Source organism: Ranitomeya imitator, chromosome 3 (assembly GCF_032444005.1).
Source record: "Ranitomeya imitator isolate aRanImi1 chromosome 3, aRanImi1.pri, whole genome shotgun sequence".
Classification (NCBI taxonomy): domain Eukaryota; kingdom Metazoa; phylum Chordata; class Amphibia; order Anura; family Dendrobatidae; genus Ranitomeya; species Ranitomeya imitator.
The window spans coordinates 86,011,321-86,027,341 of record NC_091284.1 but is presented as its reverse complement, the minus strand read 5'-3'; the positions used below and the strand labels follow the sequence as shown (position 1 = coordinate 86,027,341).

General features: G+C 44.6%; 1 protein-coding gene across 2 annotated transcripts in view; it reads left to right on the top strand.

Moving 5' to 3' along the window:
* The first annotated feature begins 1,592 nt into the window (after positions 1-1,592).
* The window catches only part of ACE2 (angiotensin converting enzyme 2), a 100,324-nt gene continuing 85,895 nt past the window's right edge, over positions 1,593-16,021 (top strand). The window contains exon 1 of one of the 2 annotated variants that reach the window (XM_069761053.1): positions 1,593-2,222. In XM_069761053.1, coding sequence (XP_069617154.1) covers positions 2,037-2,222 — 186 coding nt within the window. In that variant the 5' untranslated portion in view covers positions 1,593-2,036. The remainder of the gene's footprint in view (positions 2,223-16,021) is intronic. The other variant, XR_011319770.1, reaches the window with a different exon arrangement.

Genomic DNA, 16,021 nt, shown 5'->3' with positions numbered 1-16,021 from the left:
GACTTGTCTAAATGGAACTTAAGTAGCAGGACCCCTTTATCATAACTGGTACATTTTATGTTATTTTTTGTTATGGTGGCTACCTGCCAGAGCAATGTTACATGAGGACAGGCTACGCTCAGTAACTGATTCACAGCTGAAAAATGTTTGTCTATTTTTCATAGAAATCACAATCTTGAGTAAATTAACTTTTATAAATGCACAAGTAGACCCAGTACATTGACGATGTCTACTTAATTATCATGTCTATAAAGGCACGGATGATTGACCTCGTGGAGACCAAAACATCCAACACCGCGGAGACACCATCACGTGTTTCTCAATGCAGTGATCCAGAATACTGCCCCCAAATATGCAAATGCATGTAGAGGAGCTGCGGAGACACCATCACGTGTTTCTCAACGCAGGCAGTGAATAGCCAGGCCTTTCCCCGGGAAGGAACAACCAAGGGAAGGGCAGCATCCAATAAAGGAAAACCACCTATGCCAAGCATGGTATCCATCCACAGACAGCTGTTTCGGGGTTTTTGCCCCTCATCAGTGTGGAGTAGGAAACTGGCTATCAGGAGCAGTGCCTAGTAGAAAGTCTATAAAGGCACGGATGATTGACCTCGTGGAGACACCATCACGTGTTTCTCAACGCAGGGATCTTGAACACTGCGCCCAAATATGCAAATGCATGTAGAGGAGCTGCGGAGACACCATCACGTGTTTCTCAACGCAGGCAGTGAATAGCCAGGCCTTTCCCCGGGAAGGAACCACCAAGGGAAGGAAGCACCAAGGGAAGAGCAGCATCCAATAAAGGAAAACATCCAATAAAGGAAAACCACCTATGCCAAGCATGGTATCCATCCACAGACAGCTGTTTCGGGGTTTTTGCCCCTCATCAGTGTGGAGTAGGAAACTGGCTATCAGGAGCAGTGCCTAGTAGAAAGTCTATAAAGGCACGGATGATTGACCTCGTGGAGACCAAAACATCCAACACCGCAGGCAGTGAATAGCCAGGCCTTTCCCCGGGAAGGTCAATCATCCGTGCCTTTATAGACTTTCTACTAGGCACTGCTCCTGATAGCCAGTTTCCTACTCCACACTGATGAGGGGCAAAAACCTCGAAACAGCTGTCTGTGGATGGATACCATGCTTGGCATAGGTGGTTTTCCTTTATTGGATGTTTTCCTTTATTTGATACTGCCCTTCCCTTGGTTGTTCCTTCTTGAGGAAAGGCCTGGCTATTCACTGCCTGCGTTGAGAAACACGTGATGGTGTCTCCGCAGCTCCTCTACATGCATTTTCATATTTGGGGGCAGTGTTCTGGATCACTGCGTTGAGAAACACGTGTTGGTGTCTCCGCGGTGTTGGATGTTTTGGTCTCCACGAGGTCAATCATCCGTGCCTTTATAGACTTTCTACTAGGCACTGCTCCTGATAGCCAGTTTCCTACTCCACACTGATGAGGGGCAAAAACCCCAAAACAGTTGTCTGTGGATGGATACCATGCTTGGCATAGGTGGTTTTCCTTTATTGGATGTTTTCCTTTATTGGATGCTGCCCTTCCCTTGGTTGTTCCTTCCCGGGGAAAGGCCTGGCTATTCACTGCCTGCGTTGAGAAACATGTGATGGTGTCTCCGCAGCTCCTCTACATACGTAATTATCATGGACAGAAGTGAGAACTTGATTCATTGTGCAGAAAGTAAACAGAATATTGTGCTGGCAATTTTCTACAAAATGTTTGTATTTTATAGGTAACATCTATCAAGAGCAACCATTAGAAGGTAGACACAAAGCAGCCTCTCGGAGATAGCATGTTACTTCATTAGTCATTGATTTCCTTCCAAAATATAACATTTTGCTCTGATCACCTCCATCTCGTGATAAGAAAGACAGCGATCGGTAACACAGTAATGAAGCATGGCACTTCCTGTACTTCTCTGGGAAACCTTTGGCAACATGGTACAAAGGCTAAAAGCATAAACTCATTTTCCACACTGATTAAAAGGAACTTGAATCAGTAGAAGGAATCTCGACTCAAGAAGCAGGATGTCGGGTATTCTCTGGCTCCTCTGTACATTGGCCCTTATTGGTCCCTCAACCCAAGATGTCACCAGTGATGCCCAGGCATTTTTACAGGAATATCAAAGAAACGCTGAACCCCTGTATCATCAAAGTGCTCTAGCACAATGGGAATACAATACTAATATCACAGATGAGAATGCCCAGAAAATGGTATGTAGATGTCCGTATAGTTGCCTTTATTGTTTCTGATCAGTAATTGTTCTTTATACTACTATACAGTTTATGTTGTGTGATGCATGCATCTAGCAAAAAAAAAGATATTTATACATTTTGTGATTCAATGATTATTCCAATAATTGCACGTTATTTATATAAAATTAGGGATACCTTATTGATTGCTGGAGGTCTGACCCAGTTTGATCCCCAATGATCCTGAGAGTAGGGCACTAGAGCTCCATCCTTAATAAAATGGAGGTTATCAACCTCTACTTTATTCATTATTGGACTGCTCGAAATAGCTGAGCACTGTACTAAGCTTTCTCCGGTAGTCCCAATGACAATGAATGGAGCAGAGGATGAATGGAGAAGAGATTGAGGAGTTCTGGAGTCCTGTTCTTGGGATCACTGGGAGCTTAAACTATAGAACGCCCAGTGGATAGCGGATAAATTGTCATTCTAAGAATAATCCTTTCACTCCTAGAAATTAGGTGAATATTATGTAATGCCTTATTCCGCATATCAACAAGATTATTCTGACAGATGATACTTTAACACTAATTTATTACAATAATGCCATCAATTAACTAAAAGTAGTTAAAAGTATTTTAACGACTGATAAACTATATACCTGTATGTTTGACTTCAAATGAAAATAATCTCTCATTAGGATTGTGTAAAATGTTACGTCCAATGGTGGCTCATGTGGATTTGTGGACGTACAGTGCAACAGGAGCGGGCCTGCCTAGGAAGGGGCATAGCTAATCAGCTACCAAGTGTTCACTGGAGCTCCTAGGCTTCAGGTAGCCACCAGGTACAACTTCTAGGCAGATCCCGGTATTGCAGCTGCTGGGGGTCAGTTTGCTGACATGGACTAGGGTTGTGTTCAGATACAATGATCTAGGATACTGGATCAGGGACAGGCCAAACACGGACCTGGGGACAATGTTCAGGACTGTGACTGCATCGGTACCAGCTGACTTCGGGAACAGGACTGGCCGCATGGGAACCAGGGGACAACGTTCAGTACATTGGCCGCACTTGAACCAGGGATTTGGGTTCAGGACTCTGGCCGCTCCAGGTCCAGGGATTCAGTTTCATGACACTGGCCGCACTGGGACCAGGGATTCGAATTCAGGACACTAGTCACACCAGAACCAGGATTTCGGATTCAGGACTCCGGCCACATCGGGACTGGGGATTCGGGTTCAGGGAACTGGCCACACTGTGTCCAGGGATTCGGGTTCAGGACACTGGCAGCACTGGGACCAGGAATTCGGGTCAGGACACCGGCAGCATCGGGGCCAGGGATTTGGTTTCAGGACACTGACCGCTCCAGGTCCAGGGATTCAGGTTCATGACACTGGCTGCACTGGGACCAGGGATTCGAATTCAGGACACTGGTCACACCAGGACCAGGGATTCGGATTCAGGACACTGGCCGCAGCGGGACTGGGGATTCGGGTTCAGGACACTGGCCGCATGGGGACCAAGGATTAGGGTTTAGGACACTGGTCGCACTGGGCCCAGGGATTCGGGTTTAGGACACTGGTCGCAATTGGTCCAGGGATTCGGGTTCAGGATACTGGCTGCACCAGGACCCATGATTCGGGTTCAAGACACCGGCCGCATCAGGCCCAGGGAACCTCTCAACTGCCCTGGTAGAACACGAACAACCTAATGACTCAACTTATCGCTTGGTGAGTCCAGGAGCTTCAGTGCGCACACCAGGAAGAAGCGGGAGCACACCGGGGAACCTCGCTGCTGGGCCAGGGCAGCGAGTAAGTCAGTGTCCCTGCATGGAGGCAGAAGGGGATGCCATGCATGTGTGTCGGGCCTTGTGCTACATAAAACTAGGCAGGAATTGTTCATTCCAGAGATCTTGTGTTGTGGTTTTCTCTTCAAGGACTGTTTAGCTAATTTCAATGGGATGAATTTAGCTCCAATACCAGACACAGTCCATATAAAATAGTGCAGTTTTTATGGAAGATAGCAGCTAAACACATTCTTTGGCCCATGGTGATGGCACTGACCGAGCCTATGCCATTGGTAGCATCTGCATATTACAGCTAATACTCTTCTGCAACGTTCAGAATCAGAGATAACTTCAATCACTGTTGTTTATCCTCTTAAATGACATGGTTAATACTGATCATGTCACTTAAAGAACCACTCCCATCAAAGTTTTTATCCTCTTAATATATGCAATCATATTATGATATTATATAGTACTGTGTACTTAAAATTTCCCAATTTGCCTTTCAAACCAGATAGTTCTTCTCTGCAAGAATCATTCCCCTGTTCAACTCCTGATCCAGCTGCTTCCTCCTCATTGTCTTTTGCAATGATGACCCATACAGGGAAAATTTACCTCCTGTTTCTACATAGAGCGTAGAAAGATGTCATTGACCTATTGGAAAAGAGAAGAATTAGCTGGGTAGAAAGGCAAAATTAGCAACTGTGAGTACACAGTGCTATATAATATGAGGACTGCAATATATTAAGAGGATAAAACATTGGATAGTAGTGTCTCTTTGTGGTTATACAAAAGAAGGGGAATATCCCCAATAAGGACAAAAAAAGAAGAAAAAGTGTAATAAAATGTTAAGAAATTACAAAAAAAAATAATCTAAACCCTGTATAAGATTGCACTTACTGAGTGTATTGGGGAACACTCGCTTGGCACGGGATTCAAGCACTTAGGCACGGTTTTAGTACTTAAACAGTCCACACGGTTTATTATGGCATCATAAACCTGATTATGCACAGTTCATCATATACACTTCATAGAACACAATAGGCACCAACCGGTGACATTAAGTTGCAGTTTTATCTTTAGACACTTCATATTCGGCTTTATCTCACGGACATTAAACATGCTGGACCTCTCACTTCATCCAGTTACCATGGGTGTCCGTACACCGAACAGTTCATCAATGTCCCTAGTCATATAGCACACATGACATTGGGTCGCGGTCTCTATACACGCTGATCCTTATCTGACCAGTTGCCGTGGGTGACCGCACAGCACCACATACACTGGGTTACCTTCTAGGAGCTCCTGCTCCATACGCTGACTCCTGTCAGTACTCGCTCTCTCAGGGAAGTTGCCGAACTGGGATCACCGTCCCGAGCAATGCCTTGCTCACCAGGCCACCTGACAGTCGAGAGCCTCAGATGGGCTGTAGCTTCCCCAAATGCAGTGCCATCACGAACTCTGCACAGGTGTCCTCTCTGTGCTCTATTCAGGACGTACATCCCCATCTGGGACCGTCCAACACACAGGCCCCCAGGTCCATAGACTCCCCCATGTGCTCTTCAGGGATCTAGTCCTACTCCCAGGATCTCCCAACACAGAGGCCCTCCAGGACCTGGCACACAGACCATTCAGGTCCATCCATTTTTCCCATGTGACCCACATGGTCACATTATATACTTGTAGCCACTCCCATAGGTGGGAGGTGTGTGTGGCTAGTTCTATCATTACAACTACAGATATGCCTCCATGCATATCCTCAGGAGCACATGCAGCGCCCCCTAGCTGTAACAGGGGTCACTGCATCACACCTGCTTCATTTTATAAAAAAAAAAGTTGTCACTGCATCTGTAATGCTCTCATATGTATGCTGGCAGTTGTCCCAGCTTATGTCCTATCGTACATGCCCTGAGATATTTCTGCTACTATGCATAAAATATGGTCTTTATTCTTGATCAGTGTATGGATGTCGTATTTAACTATTCTGCTAATCTGTAATGCTCTGTCATGTTATTTTAGGGGGATAGAAAAAAAAGTAAAAATGGCAGAATGAATGATTTTTCTATTTCCTAACATCGTCTTTTTCTGCTTTTAATGACGATTACACGTGATTGTTGGAAGTCCCAGCAGCGAGACATGAAGTGATAATAAAGTTATTTTCTGGGGACTGTTCTTATAAAGAGGAAATTGCTAGAGCAGACTACCCCTTTAAATCAACTGCAATATTTTATGGGATAAATGACCACTATGAGTAGTAATAACCTTTTAATGGAATTGTGCCATCTATATAAAAATTCTTTCTAATCATAATCTAGAAAATTTATAATCATCTCAGTAAATCATTACTACAAATTGCTAGAAACAATGATGTCACAAATGATTAAAGATATAGAACAGTACTTTGATCTGAATCTAAGGTAAGTCCGCTATGTCATCTCCAAAGAGTTATCTGAAAATACTGATAAGCCCATTTACCCCCAAATGATGCCTTAATACCTATGTATACGGGTGTGCTTGGACATGGATGTAATAGATGGACAAATAATGGGCTTTAATAGGTGAAGTATAAAAATCCTTGAGGACAGTAGGAGGTAGACGAGAGGTGGCTGAATACCTGTTTTACAATGCGTTGTAACCTGTGCGTATATGATAAGTGACTGTGGTTCCTGACTCAGCAGCTAATCGCTGCACTTAAGCCATAATGTTTCTGTTCATGCTATCAGCAAAGAAACTAATGAATCTATTCATAAATATACAATATAGATTTATGGATCTGTTGACCGAGGATATATTAGATATATTATTTACCATTTGGACAAATAAGATTGGCAAAAAGTGGATAGTTCCTTTAATGGGGTTGTGGGAAAAACTAAAAAAATGCAATTTATTTCTAATTTAAAGAAGCTTTCCTCCTCCCATGAAAGATTTTATCCTCTTAATATATTGAAGTCATAATATTATATAGCACTGTGTACTTACAATTGCTCATTTTGGTTTTCTACCCAGCTAATTATTCTCTTTTCTCTGCTCAGTGTAGAAACAGGAAGTCTCTTTTCCCTGCATGAGTCATCCCCCTCTTCTACTCCTGACCCAGCTGTTCCCTCCTGTCCCCTGCCAGGAACTTTTGCAGTGATGACTCATGCAGGAAGAAGAGACTTTCTATTTCCATATAGAACTTAGAAGGAGTCAGCTTGTCGGATTTTAATCAGGTGATGTCATAGACCTAATAGAAAAGGGAAGAATTAACTTGGTAGAAAGGCAAAATGAGCAATTGTAAGTACACAGTGCTACATAATATGATGACTGCAATGTATTAGGATAAAAATTTTGTTTAGAGGAGGGCTTCTTTACAATCTTCTCCATTCTCGAGAACAAAGTAATATTTAATTGTACAGTATACTGCACATTACCTAGGTTACCGGCCGCGCTGCTATCTCAGAGTGGTGGCCAGTTTCCTAGGCAAGGCATCAGAGTCTATTCATCAGCGGAATTTTTTGGTGCAGAGCGAGGCTATGCAAAAAAATTGCAACTTTTCCCACACCAATTCTACCCAACTCTGACAAATTGGGCAGTGCTGGGGCGTGATGGGGTGTGGCGAACCCTCCTTCAAATTCATGATGAATGGTGGTGTACCTTACTCCACAAATCTTACTCCAGTCACTGACTGGAGTAAGATTTGCGAAGAGGCACATTGAGGCACACACCACTTCACACTTCTTCATGAAATGCACTTCATCCCATCCCCTCATGAATTACGCATGTCTTGATAAATCTTGATGAATTGGGGCAAATCTGATGTAATCAAACCTGATAACTATTTTCAGACTCCTATATAATAGAAGGAGTGGGCGCAATAAAAGTCTTGTTTTTAAATAGAGGAAGTACTGGTGAGTCCATGGTGTTTCCATTCATGATGATAATGATTATTATTATTATTTTTATTATTATTTATTTATATAGCACCATTGATTCCATGGTGCTGTACATGAGAAGGGGTTACATACAAGTTACAAATATCACATACAGTAAACAAACTAACAATGACGGACTGATACAGAGGGGCGAGGACCCTGCCCTTGCGGGCTTACATTCTACAGGATTATGGGGAAGGAGACAGTAGGTTGAGGGTTGCAGGAGCTCCGGTGTTGGTGAGGCGGTAGCTCCGGTGTTGGTGAGGCGGTAGCTCCGGTGTTGGTGAGGCGGTAGCTTCGTTGGTGATGAGGCAGCAGCGGTGTCAGTGCAGGCTGTAGGCTTTCCTGAAGAGATGAGTTTTCAGGTTCCGTCTGAAGGATTCGACTGTGGTTGATAGTCGGACGTGTTGGGGCAGAGAGTTCCAGAGGATGGGGGATATTCGGGAGAAGTCTTGGAGGCGATTGGATGAGGAGCGAATAAGTGTGGAGGAGAGAAGGAGGTCTTGGGAGGACCGGAGGTCACGTGAGGGAAGATATCGAGAGATTAGTTCAGAGATATATGGAGAAGACAGGTTGTGGATGGCTTTGTAGGTCAGTATTAGCAATTTGAACTGGATACGCTGAGGGAATGGGAGCCAGTGAAGAGATTTGCAGAGGGGGGAAGCGGAGGAGTAGCGAGGAGAGAGATGGATTAGTCGGGCAGCAGAGTTAAGGATGGACTGGAGAGGTGCAAGGGTGTTAGCAGGGAGGCCACAGAAAAGGATGTTGCAGTAGTCAAGGCGGGAAATGATGAGGGCGTGCACAAGCATTTTATAGCACTAATGATTATGATTAATATCATGTACGATAAGAACTGAAATAATCAAATAAACACTGTATAATTTATCCCGCAATCCCCAGAATCACTGTGTATATTTGCTATAGTTGTTGAGGGAAAAGGTCATCCCATATTACTATAAATGTATAGGTATTTATTGTATCAAAATTCAGAGTCTATTTGCACACTTGGGTGCTTTATATGGTACATGGTAACAGTAGGTGGAGTACGGGCTGGGAACTCCCGGGATAAGGTAACTATTGCATTTCCTAAGCCAGTGATTCTGCCCCTTGGGTGCTCCATTAGCACAAACAATACACGCTTAAACCATGTAATATGCAAATCGCCTCTTGTGAGAAAAAGAGGACTTAAACTCTATAGCGCCACCTGTTGGAAGTAGCGATCCTACAAGTCACAATCAACTCTTTAACGAGTCGTGCAATATGACTTAGGATAAAAGCCAAATCAGTATCTCAATTCGCAGACACGGCGTTTCGGGCTGTTGACCCTCGTCAGTGCGAATCATGAGTGCAAAGCACGCTTAAACCAGGCAGAAGTAGAAGCAGCAAATCAGGCTTTGGTCACTTTGTAACTTGAGAGTTACCTTACATAGTTCCATAGTTTGTAAGGTTGATGGTCAACTTAACCCCTTCATGACCCAGCCTATTTTGACCTTAATGAATTGGCCGTTTTTTGCTATTCTGACCAATGTCCCTTTATAAGGTAATAACTCAGGAACGCTTCAACGAATCCTAGCGGTTCTGAGATTGTTATTTCGTGACATATTAGGCTTCATGTTAGTGGTAAATTTAGGTTGATTATTTTTGTGTTTATTTGTGAAAAAAAATGGAAATTTGGCTAAAATTTTGCAATTTTCAAATTTTGAATTTTTATTCTGTTAAACGAGAGAGTTATGTGACACAAAATAGTTAATAAATAACATTACCCACATGTCTACTTTACATCAGCGCAATTTTGGAAACAAAATTTTTTTTTGCTAGGAAGTTATAAGGGTTAAAATTTGACCAGTGATTTCTCATTTTTACAGCAAAATTTACAAAACCATTTTTTTTAGGGACCACCTCACATTTGAAGTCAGTTTGAGGGGTCTATATGGCTGAAAATACTCAAAAGTGACACCATTCTAAAAACTGCACCCCTCAAGGTGCTCAAAACCACATTCAAGAAGTTTATTAACCCTTCAGGTGCTTCACAGCAGCAGAAGCAACATGGAAGTGAGCACTTTAAACCCCCAGGTGCTTCACAAATTGATCCGTAAAAATGAAAAAGTACTTTTTTTTCACAAAAAATTATTTTAGCCTCAATTTGTTCATTTCCACATGGGTAACAGGATGAAATGGATCCTAAAATGTGTTGTGCAATTTCTCCTGAGTACACTGATACCTCATATGTGGTCACAAACCACTGTTTGGGCACACGGCAGGGCTCGGAAGGGAAGGCACGCCATTTGACTTTTGAATGAAAAATTAGCTCCAATCGTTAGCGGACACCATGTGGCGTTTGGAGAGCCCCTGTGTGCCTAAACATTTGAGCTCCCCCACATGTGACCCCATTTTGGAAACTAGACCTCCCATGGAACTAACCTAGATGTGCGGTGACCACTTTAAACCCCCAAGTGCTTCACAGAAGTTTATAATGCAGAGCCATGAAAATAAAAAATCATTTTTCTTTCCTCAAAAATTATTTTTTAGCCGCAATTTTTTATTTTCACAAGAGTAACAGGAGAAATTGGACCCCAAAAGTTGTTGCCCAGTTTCTCCTGAGTACGCTGATACCCCATATGTGGGGGGGAACCACTGTTTGGGCACATGCCGGGGCTCAGAAGGGAAGTAGTGACGTTTTGGAATGCAGACTTTGATCTAATGGTCTGCAGGCATCATGTTACGTTTGCAGAGCCTAAATAGTAGAAACCCCCCACAAGTGACCCCATTTTGAAAACTAGACCCCCCCAAGGAACTTATCTAGATATGTGGTGAGCACTTTGAACCCCCAAGTGCTTCTCAGAAGTTTATAACGCAGAGCCGTGAAAATAAAAAAATAATTTTTCTTTCCTCAAAAATGATGTTTTAGCAAGCAGTTTTTTATTTTCACAAGGGTAGCAGGAGAAATTGGACCTCAATAGTTGTTGCCCAGTTTGTCCCGAGTATGCTGGTACCCCATATGTGGGGGTAAACCACTGTTTTGGCGCACGTCGTGGCTCGGAAGGGAGGGAGCACCATTTGACTTTTTGAACGCAAGATTGGCTGGAATCAATGGTGGCGCCATGTTGTGTTTGGAGACCCCTGATGTGCCTAAACAGTGGAAACCCCTCAATTCTAACTCCAACACTAACCCCAACACACCCCTAACCCTAATCCCAACTTTAGCCATAACCCTAATCACAACCCTAACCCCAACACACCCCTAACCACAACGCTAACTCCAACACACCCCTAACCCTAATCCCAACCCTAAACATAATCCTAACCCTAATCCAAACCCTAACCCCAACACACCCCTAACCATAACCCTAACCACAAGCCTAATCTTAACCCTATTTTCAACCCTAGCCCTAATTCCAACCCTAACCCTAAGGCTATGTGCCCATGTTGCGAATTCGTGTGACATTTTTCCGCAACATTTTTGAAAAATCCGCGAGTAAAGGCACTGCATTTTACCTGCGGATTTACCGTGGATTTCCAGTGTTTTTAGTGCAGATTTCACCTGCAGATTCCTATTGAGGAACAGGTGTAAAACGCTGCGGAATCCGCACAAAGAATTGACATACTGCGGAAAATACAACACAGCGTTCCCGCGCGGTATTTTCCGCACCATGGGCACAGCGGATTTGGTTTTCCATAGGTTTACATGGAACTGTAAAGCTGATGGAAAACTGCTACGAATCCGCAGCGGCCAATCCGCCGTGGATCCGCAGCCAAATCCGCTGTGGATCCGCAGCAAAATCTGCACCGTGTGCACATAGCCTAATTCTAAGGGTATGTGCACACGATGCGGAAAACGATGCGGATCCACAGCGTTTCCACCGCTGCGGGTCCGCAGCAGTTTCCCATGAGTTTACAAAAAACGCTGTGCACATGCTGTGGAAAAAACTGTGCGGAAACGCAGTGGTTTACATTCCGCACATTTCACTTTCTGCGGATTCCGCAGTGGTTTTACAACTGCTCCAATAGAAAACCGCAGTGAAATCACCAGAAAAACCGCGGTAAATCCGCGATAAATCCGCAGCGGTTTTGCACTGCGGATTTATAAAAACCGCTGCGGAAAAATCCGCAGAGGACCAGAATACATGTGCACATTCCCTAACCCTAACCCTAACCCTAGTTCTAACTGTAGTGGGGAAAAAAAAATGTTCTTTATTTTATTATTGTTCTTACCTATGGGGGTGATAAAGGGGGGGTTAATTTACTTTTTTTTTATCTTGATCACTGTGATAGGTTTTATCACAGTGATCAAAATGTACATGGAACGAATCTGCCGGCCGGCAGATTCGGCAGGCGCACTGCGTATGCGCCCGCCATTTTGGAAGATGGCGGCACCCATGGAGAAGACGGACGGACACCGGGAGCCTCGGTAAGTATTGGGGGGAGATCGGGGCATGGGGGAAGGCGTCGGAGCACGGGGGGGGGTGGCATAGGAGCCCGGGAGGAGCGTGCAGGAGGACGGGGGAGCAGAGCACAGGACGGAGGGGAGCGGACCACAGATCGGTAGACTGGGGGGGCGATCGGTGGGGTGGGGGGGCACATCAGTGTTTCCAGCCATGGCCGATGATATTGCAGCATCGGCCATGGCTGGATTGTAATATTTCACCATTTTTTTAGGTGAAATATTACAAATCGCTCTGATTGTCAGTTTCACTTTCAACAGCCAATCAGAGCGATCGTAGCCACGGGGGGGTGAAGCCACCCCTCCGGGCTAAAGTACCACTCCCCCTGTCCCTGCAGATCGGGTGAAATTGGAGTTAACCCTTTCACCCGATCTGCAGGGACGCGATCTTTCCATGAAGCCACATAGGCGTCATGGGTCGGATTGGCACCAACTTTCATGACGCCTACGTGGCGTCATGGGTCGGGAAGGGGTTAAATCCATCGAGTTCACCGGCGCCATTTTGTTGGAGCAGTAACCTGTCATTTAAGCCCACAAGGAACACAATAAGTCAAAGCCCCAAAATACCCTCGCCCACAGTCCCGCCCCAGAACACTAGAATCTCATTAAGTGAAAACTACAAATAAAGATTAAATGACAACCACAAGACGGATTTCATCAACCAAGGTATCATTGTAATCAGTATAAGGTTCCAACCTCAGACTGCGTGTCTACAGGTTACTGAGCACAATAATGCTGACAGGTTCCCTTTAAGTGGATAATTGCTCGTCTCCCCGATCGTGTCATCTGTAATGGGATTTTCTTTTAGAAATACTGAAGAGAAAAAGAAGTTTAGCAGATTGGATTTTCCTCATCCTCTTTCACCATTTCACCCAGACTATTTTTCAGAGGGCGAAAACTATTTTTTATAGTTTCTTACTGTTTATATAGTTGAAGAATATTTTTGGATTCTTTTTTCTTTCTTTGGCAATGAGTCTCTGTCTCAGTCTTTGCTGCCTTGATTTGATTTTTACACAATGTATTTATTTTTCCTGTGATCATTTATTGACTTGTCACTACCCTCTTGCCTTAATTCTCTATATGCTATCTTTTTGTAATTTATTGCTCCCCTTACAGTTGCATTTAGTCATAGCGGCTAAATGAACCCATACATTAGGAGATCCCCAGGTGGATAAAAATCCGGGGACAATGCCTGAGGATTTAGAGGGGAAGTTCTCTGAATTCTCATGAAATGGACTTTGGCTCCCTCAAAGACTTAATGAAGAACTTCCATTGATTTTTTTTTAAATTTGAACTGAGTACCTCTTCCAATTACTGCTGCTCCTACGTTTCTGGAACAGTTTTTTTTTATATCTGTTCCCTTTGGTTCCAAAGTCATTCCCCCTGGTAAAAAGTATGAAATTTTCCCTTCAACCAACTGGGCATAAACCACAGAACTTCTGCCATATAGGAGAAAAAGCAATCGCCCACAGAGAAGTTCTGTGGTATATTACCAAATGGGTCTCTGTATCTACAATCTGCTGCTCTCAGGTTAGGTAGCAAAAATCCAGTGACAGATTCCCTTTAAACTTAGAAGATTTTTCTTAAAGCTAAGCAAGTCGAAGAGGTCTTGTAAAGGTGGAGAAATACGGGATGTGTATGTCTTCTACAGCAATATATAGTCTAAGTGAAAACAGTTACATAGGAATATTGTTTTAATGATTGTGGTGGTTTTTCAGTGACTTACAGTAAGTGCTCTTGAAGTAATAAATCTCTGTTATGCCTCCTTCATTGAGGGAGTGGGTTGAGGGTGCCCAATCATTAACCATTAGGTGTGACTTGTCAGAGAATAATAACTTTTGAACTTTTTCTTGCATACGCAGAGCCATAAATCATTTTCCGCATATTATGAATTTTGTGATCTGAAATGAAATGGATTAGACCTGTCCTGAGTCTGAACGAGATGCTGTGAGGTTAGAAAAGGAGATGATTGTGAAGGCACGCTGACCTAGCACAATCCAATTCTCGGGCCTCATTAGTTGGGAATTTTGCACACACAGAACATAATTATTTTGATTCATTGTGTTATTCTCCTTCTGTGGCCGACTCCTTTAAAATATTGGTTCAACAGATGACTGGAGGTTGTAAAGGTGGGTGCAGGCTCTGTTGTAAAAATGGCCTCCTAATACAACAGGAACTGAAGATTTAGCAGAACACAACCTCATTAAGAGCTGAATTTGGAAAATAGTGTAACAACCCTGCCGGCATCACTGCATGGCCTTCCATCCCCCACCTGTCTGTTACATCAACTCACTCACCCAGTGCCATGCTGTGAGATCTGTCTGCTGCCGACTCCAAGCCATGTGCTTCATGGCCGCTTGCTCTGTGTACTCTTTCTGTCTGTGTGCATAGGGGGGCAGCGCCAGCAACTCCAGTTTCTTATTTAGTCTGTGTGCACCTCCCTAAGGTGTCCCTGGCCAATTGCCTAGAGGCCTCTGATTCTTAAGGCGTCCTCACCCATTGGAGGACGCCTGAGCAAACTTACTTCCTCAGTCAGTACTTTGCTGCTGAGGTGTTTGGTTCTGTCTCTGTGTTCGCCACCCAGTGGGGCGTCAGACCCTGGTCTGAGTCTGTGTTCGCCACCCAGTGGGGCGTCATACCCTGGTCTGAGTCTGTGTTCCGGCCACCCAGTGGGACATTGTTCCCTGGTCTCTGTTTTGTGTTCGCCACCCAGTGGGGCGTCATACCCTGGTCTGAATCTGTGTTCCATTACTTCTGTGTCTGACTCTGAGGCCTGCAATCCACAGGCCTCTATCCGTATCCAGTTCTAGTATCTGTGTCTGTTCCTGTCTGAACTCTGGTCTATGTCCGTTCCTGTTGTCTCCTTGCTTGTTAACCATTTGCACTCTGCTGTGTGTACCTCTGCCTTATCTCTCTGCTCTGTTTGCCACTACCAGTGGCTCAGAACCTCTCTGCTCTGCTCTCGGCTGTGCCCTCTGTGTCCTGCTCTGCTCTTGGCTCTGCACTCTGTGTCCTGCTCTGCTCTTGGCTCTGCACTCTATGTCTTGCTTTGCTCTGCTCTTGGCTCTGCACCCTGTGTCTTGCTTTGCTCTGCTCTCGGCTCTGCACTCTATGTCTTGCTTTGCTCTGCTCTTGGCTCTGCACCCTGTGTCTTGCTTTGCTCTGCTCTCGGCTCTGCACTCTATGTCTTGCTTTGCTCTGCTCTTGGCTCTGCACCCTGTGTCTTGCTTTGTTCTGCTCTTGGCTCTACACTCTGTGTCCTGCTCTGCTCTGCTCTTGGCTCTGCACTCTATGTCTTGCTTTGCTCTGCTCTTGGCTCTGCACCCTGTGTCTTGCTTTGCTCTGCTCTCGGCTCTGCACTCTATGTCTTGCTTTGCTCTGCTCTTGGCTCTGCACCCTGTGTCTTGCTTTGCTCTGCTCTTGGCTCTGCACTCTGTGTCTTGCTCTGCTCCACTCTCGGCTCTGCACTCTGTGTCTTGCTTTGCTCTGCTCTCGGCTCTGCACTCTGTGTCTTGCTTTGCTCTGCTCTCGGCTCTGCACTCTGTGTCTTGCTTTGTTCTGCTCTTGGCTCTGCACCGTGTCTTGCGTTGTCCTGCTCTTGGCTCTGCACTCTGTGTCTTGCTTTGTTCTGCTCTTGGCTCTGCACCGTGTCTTGCTTTGCTCTGCTCTTGGCTCTGCACTCTGT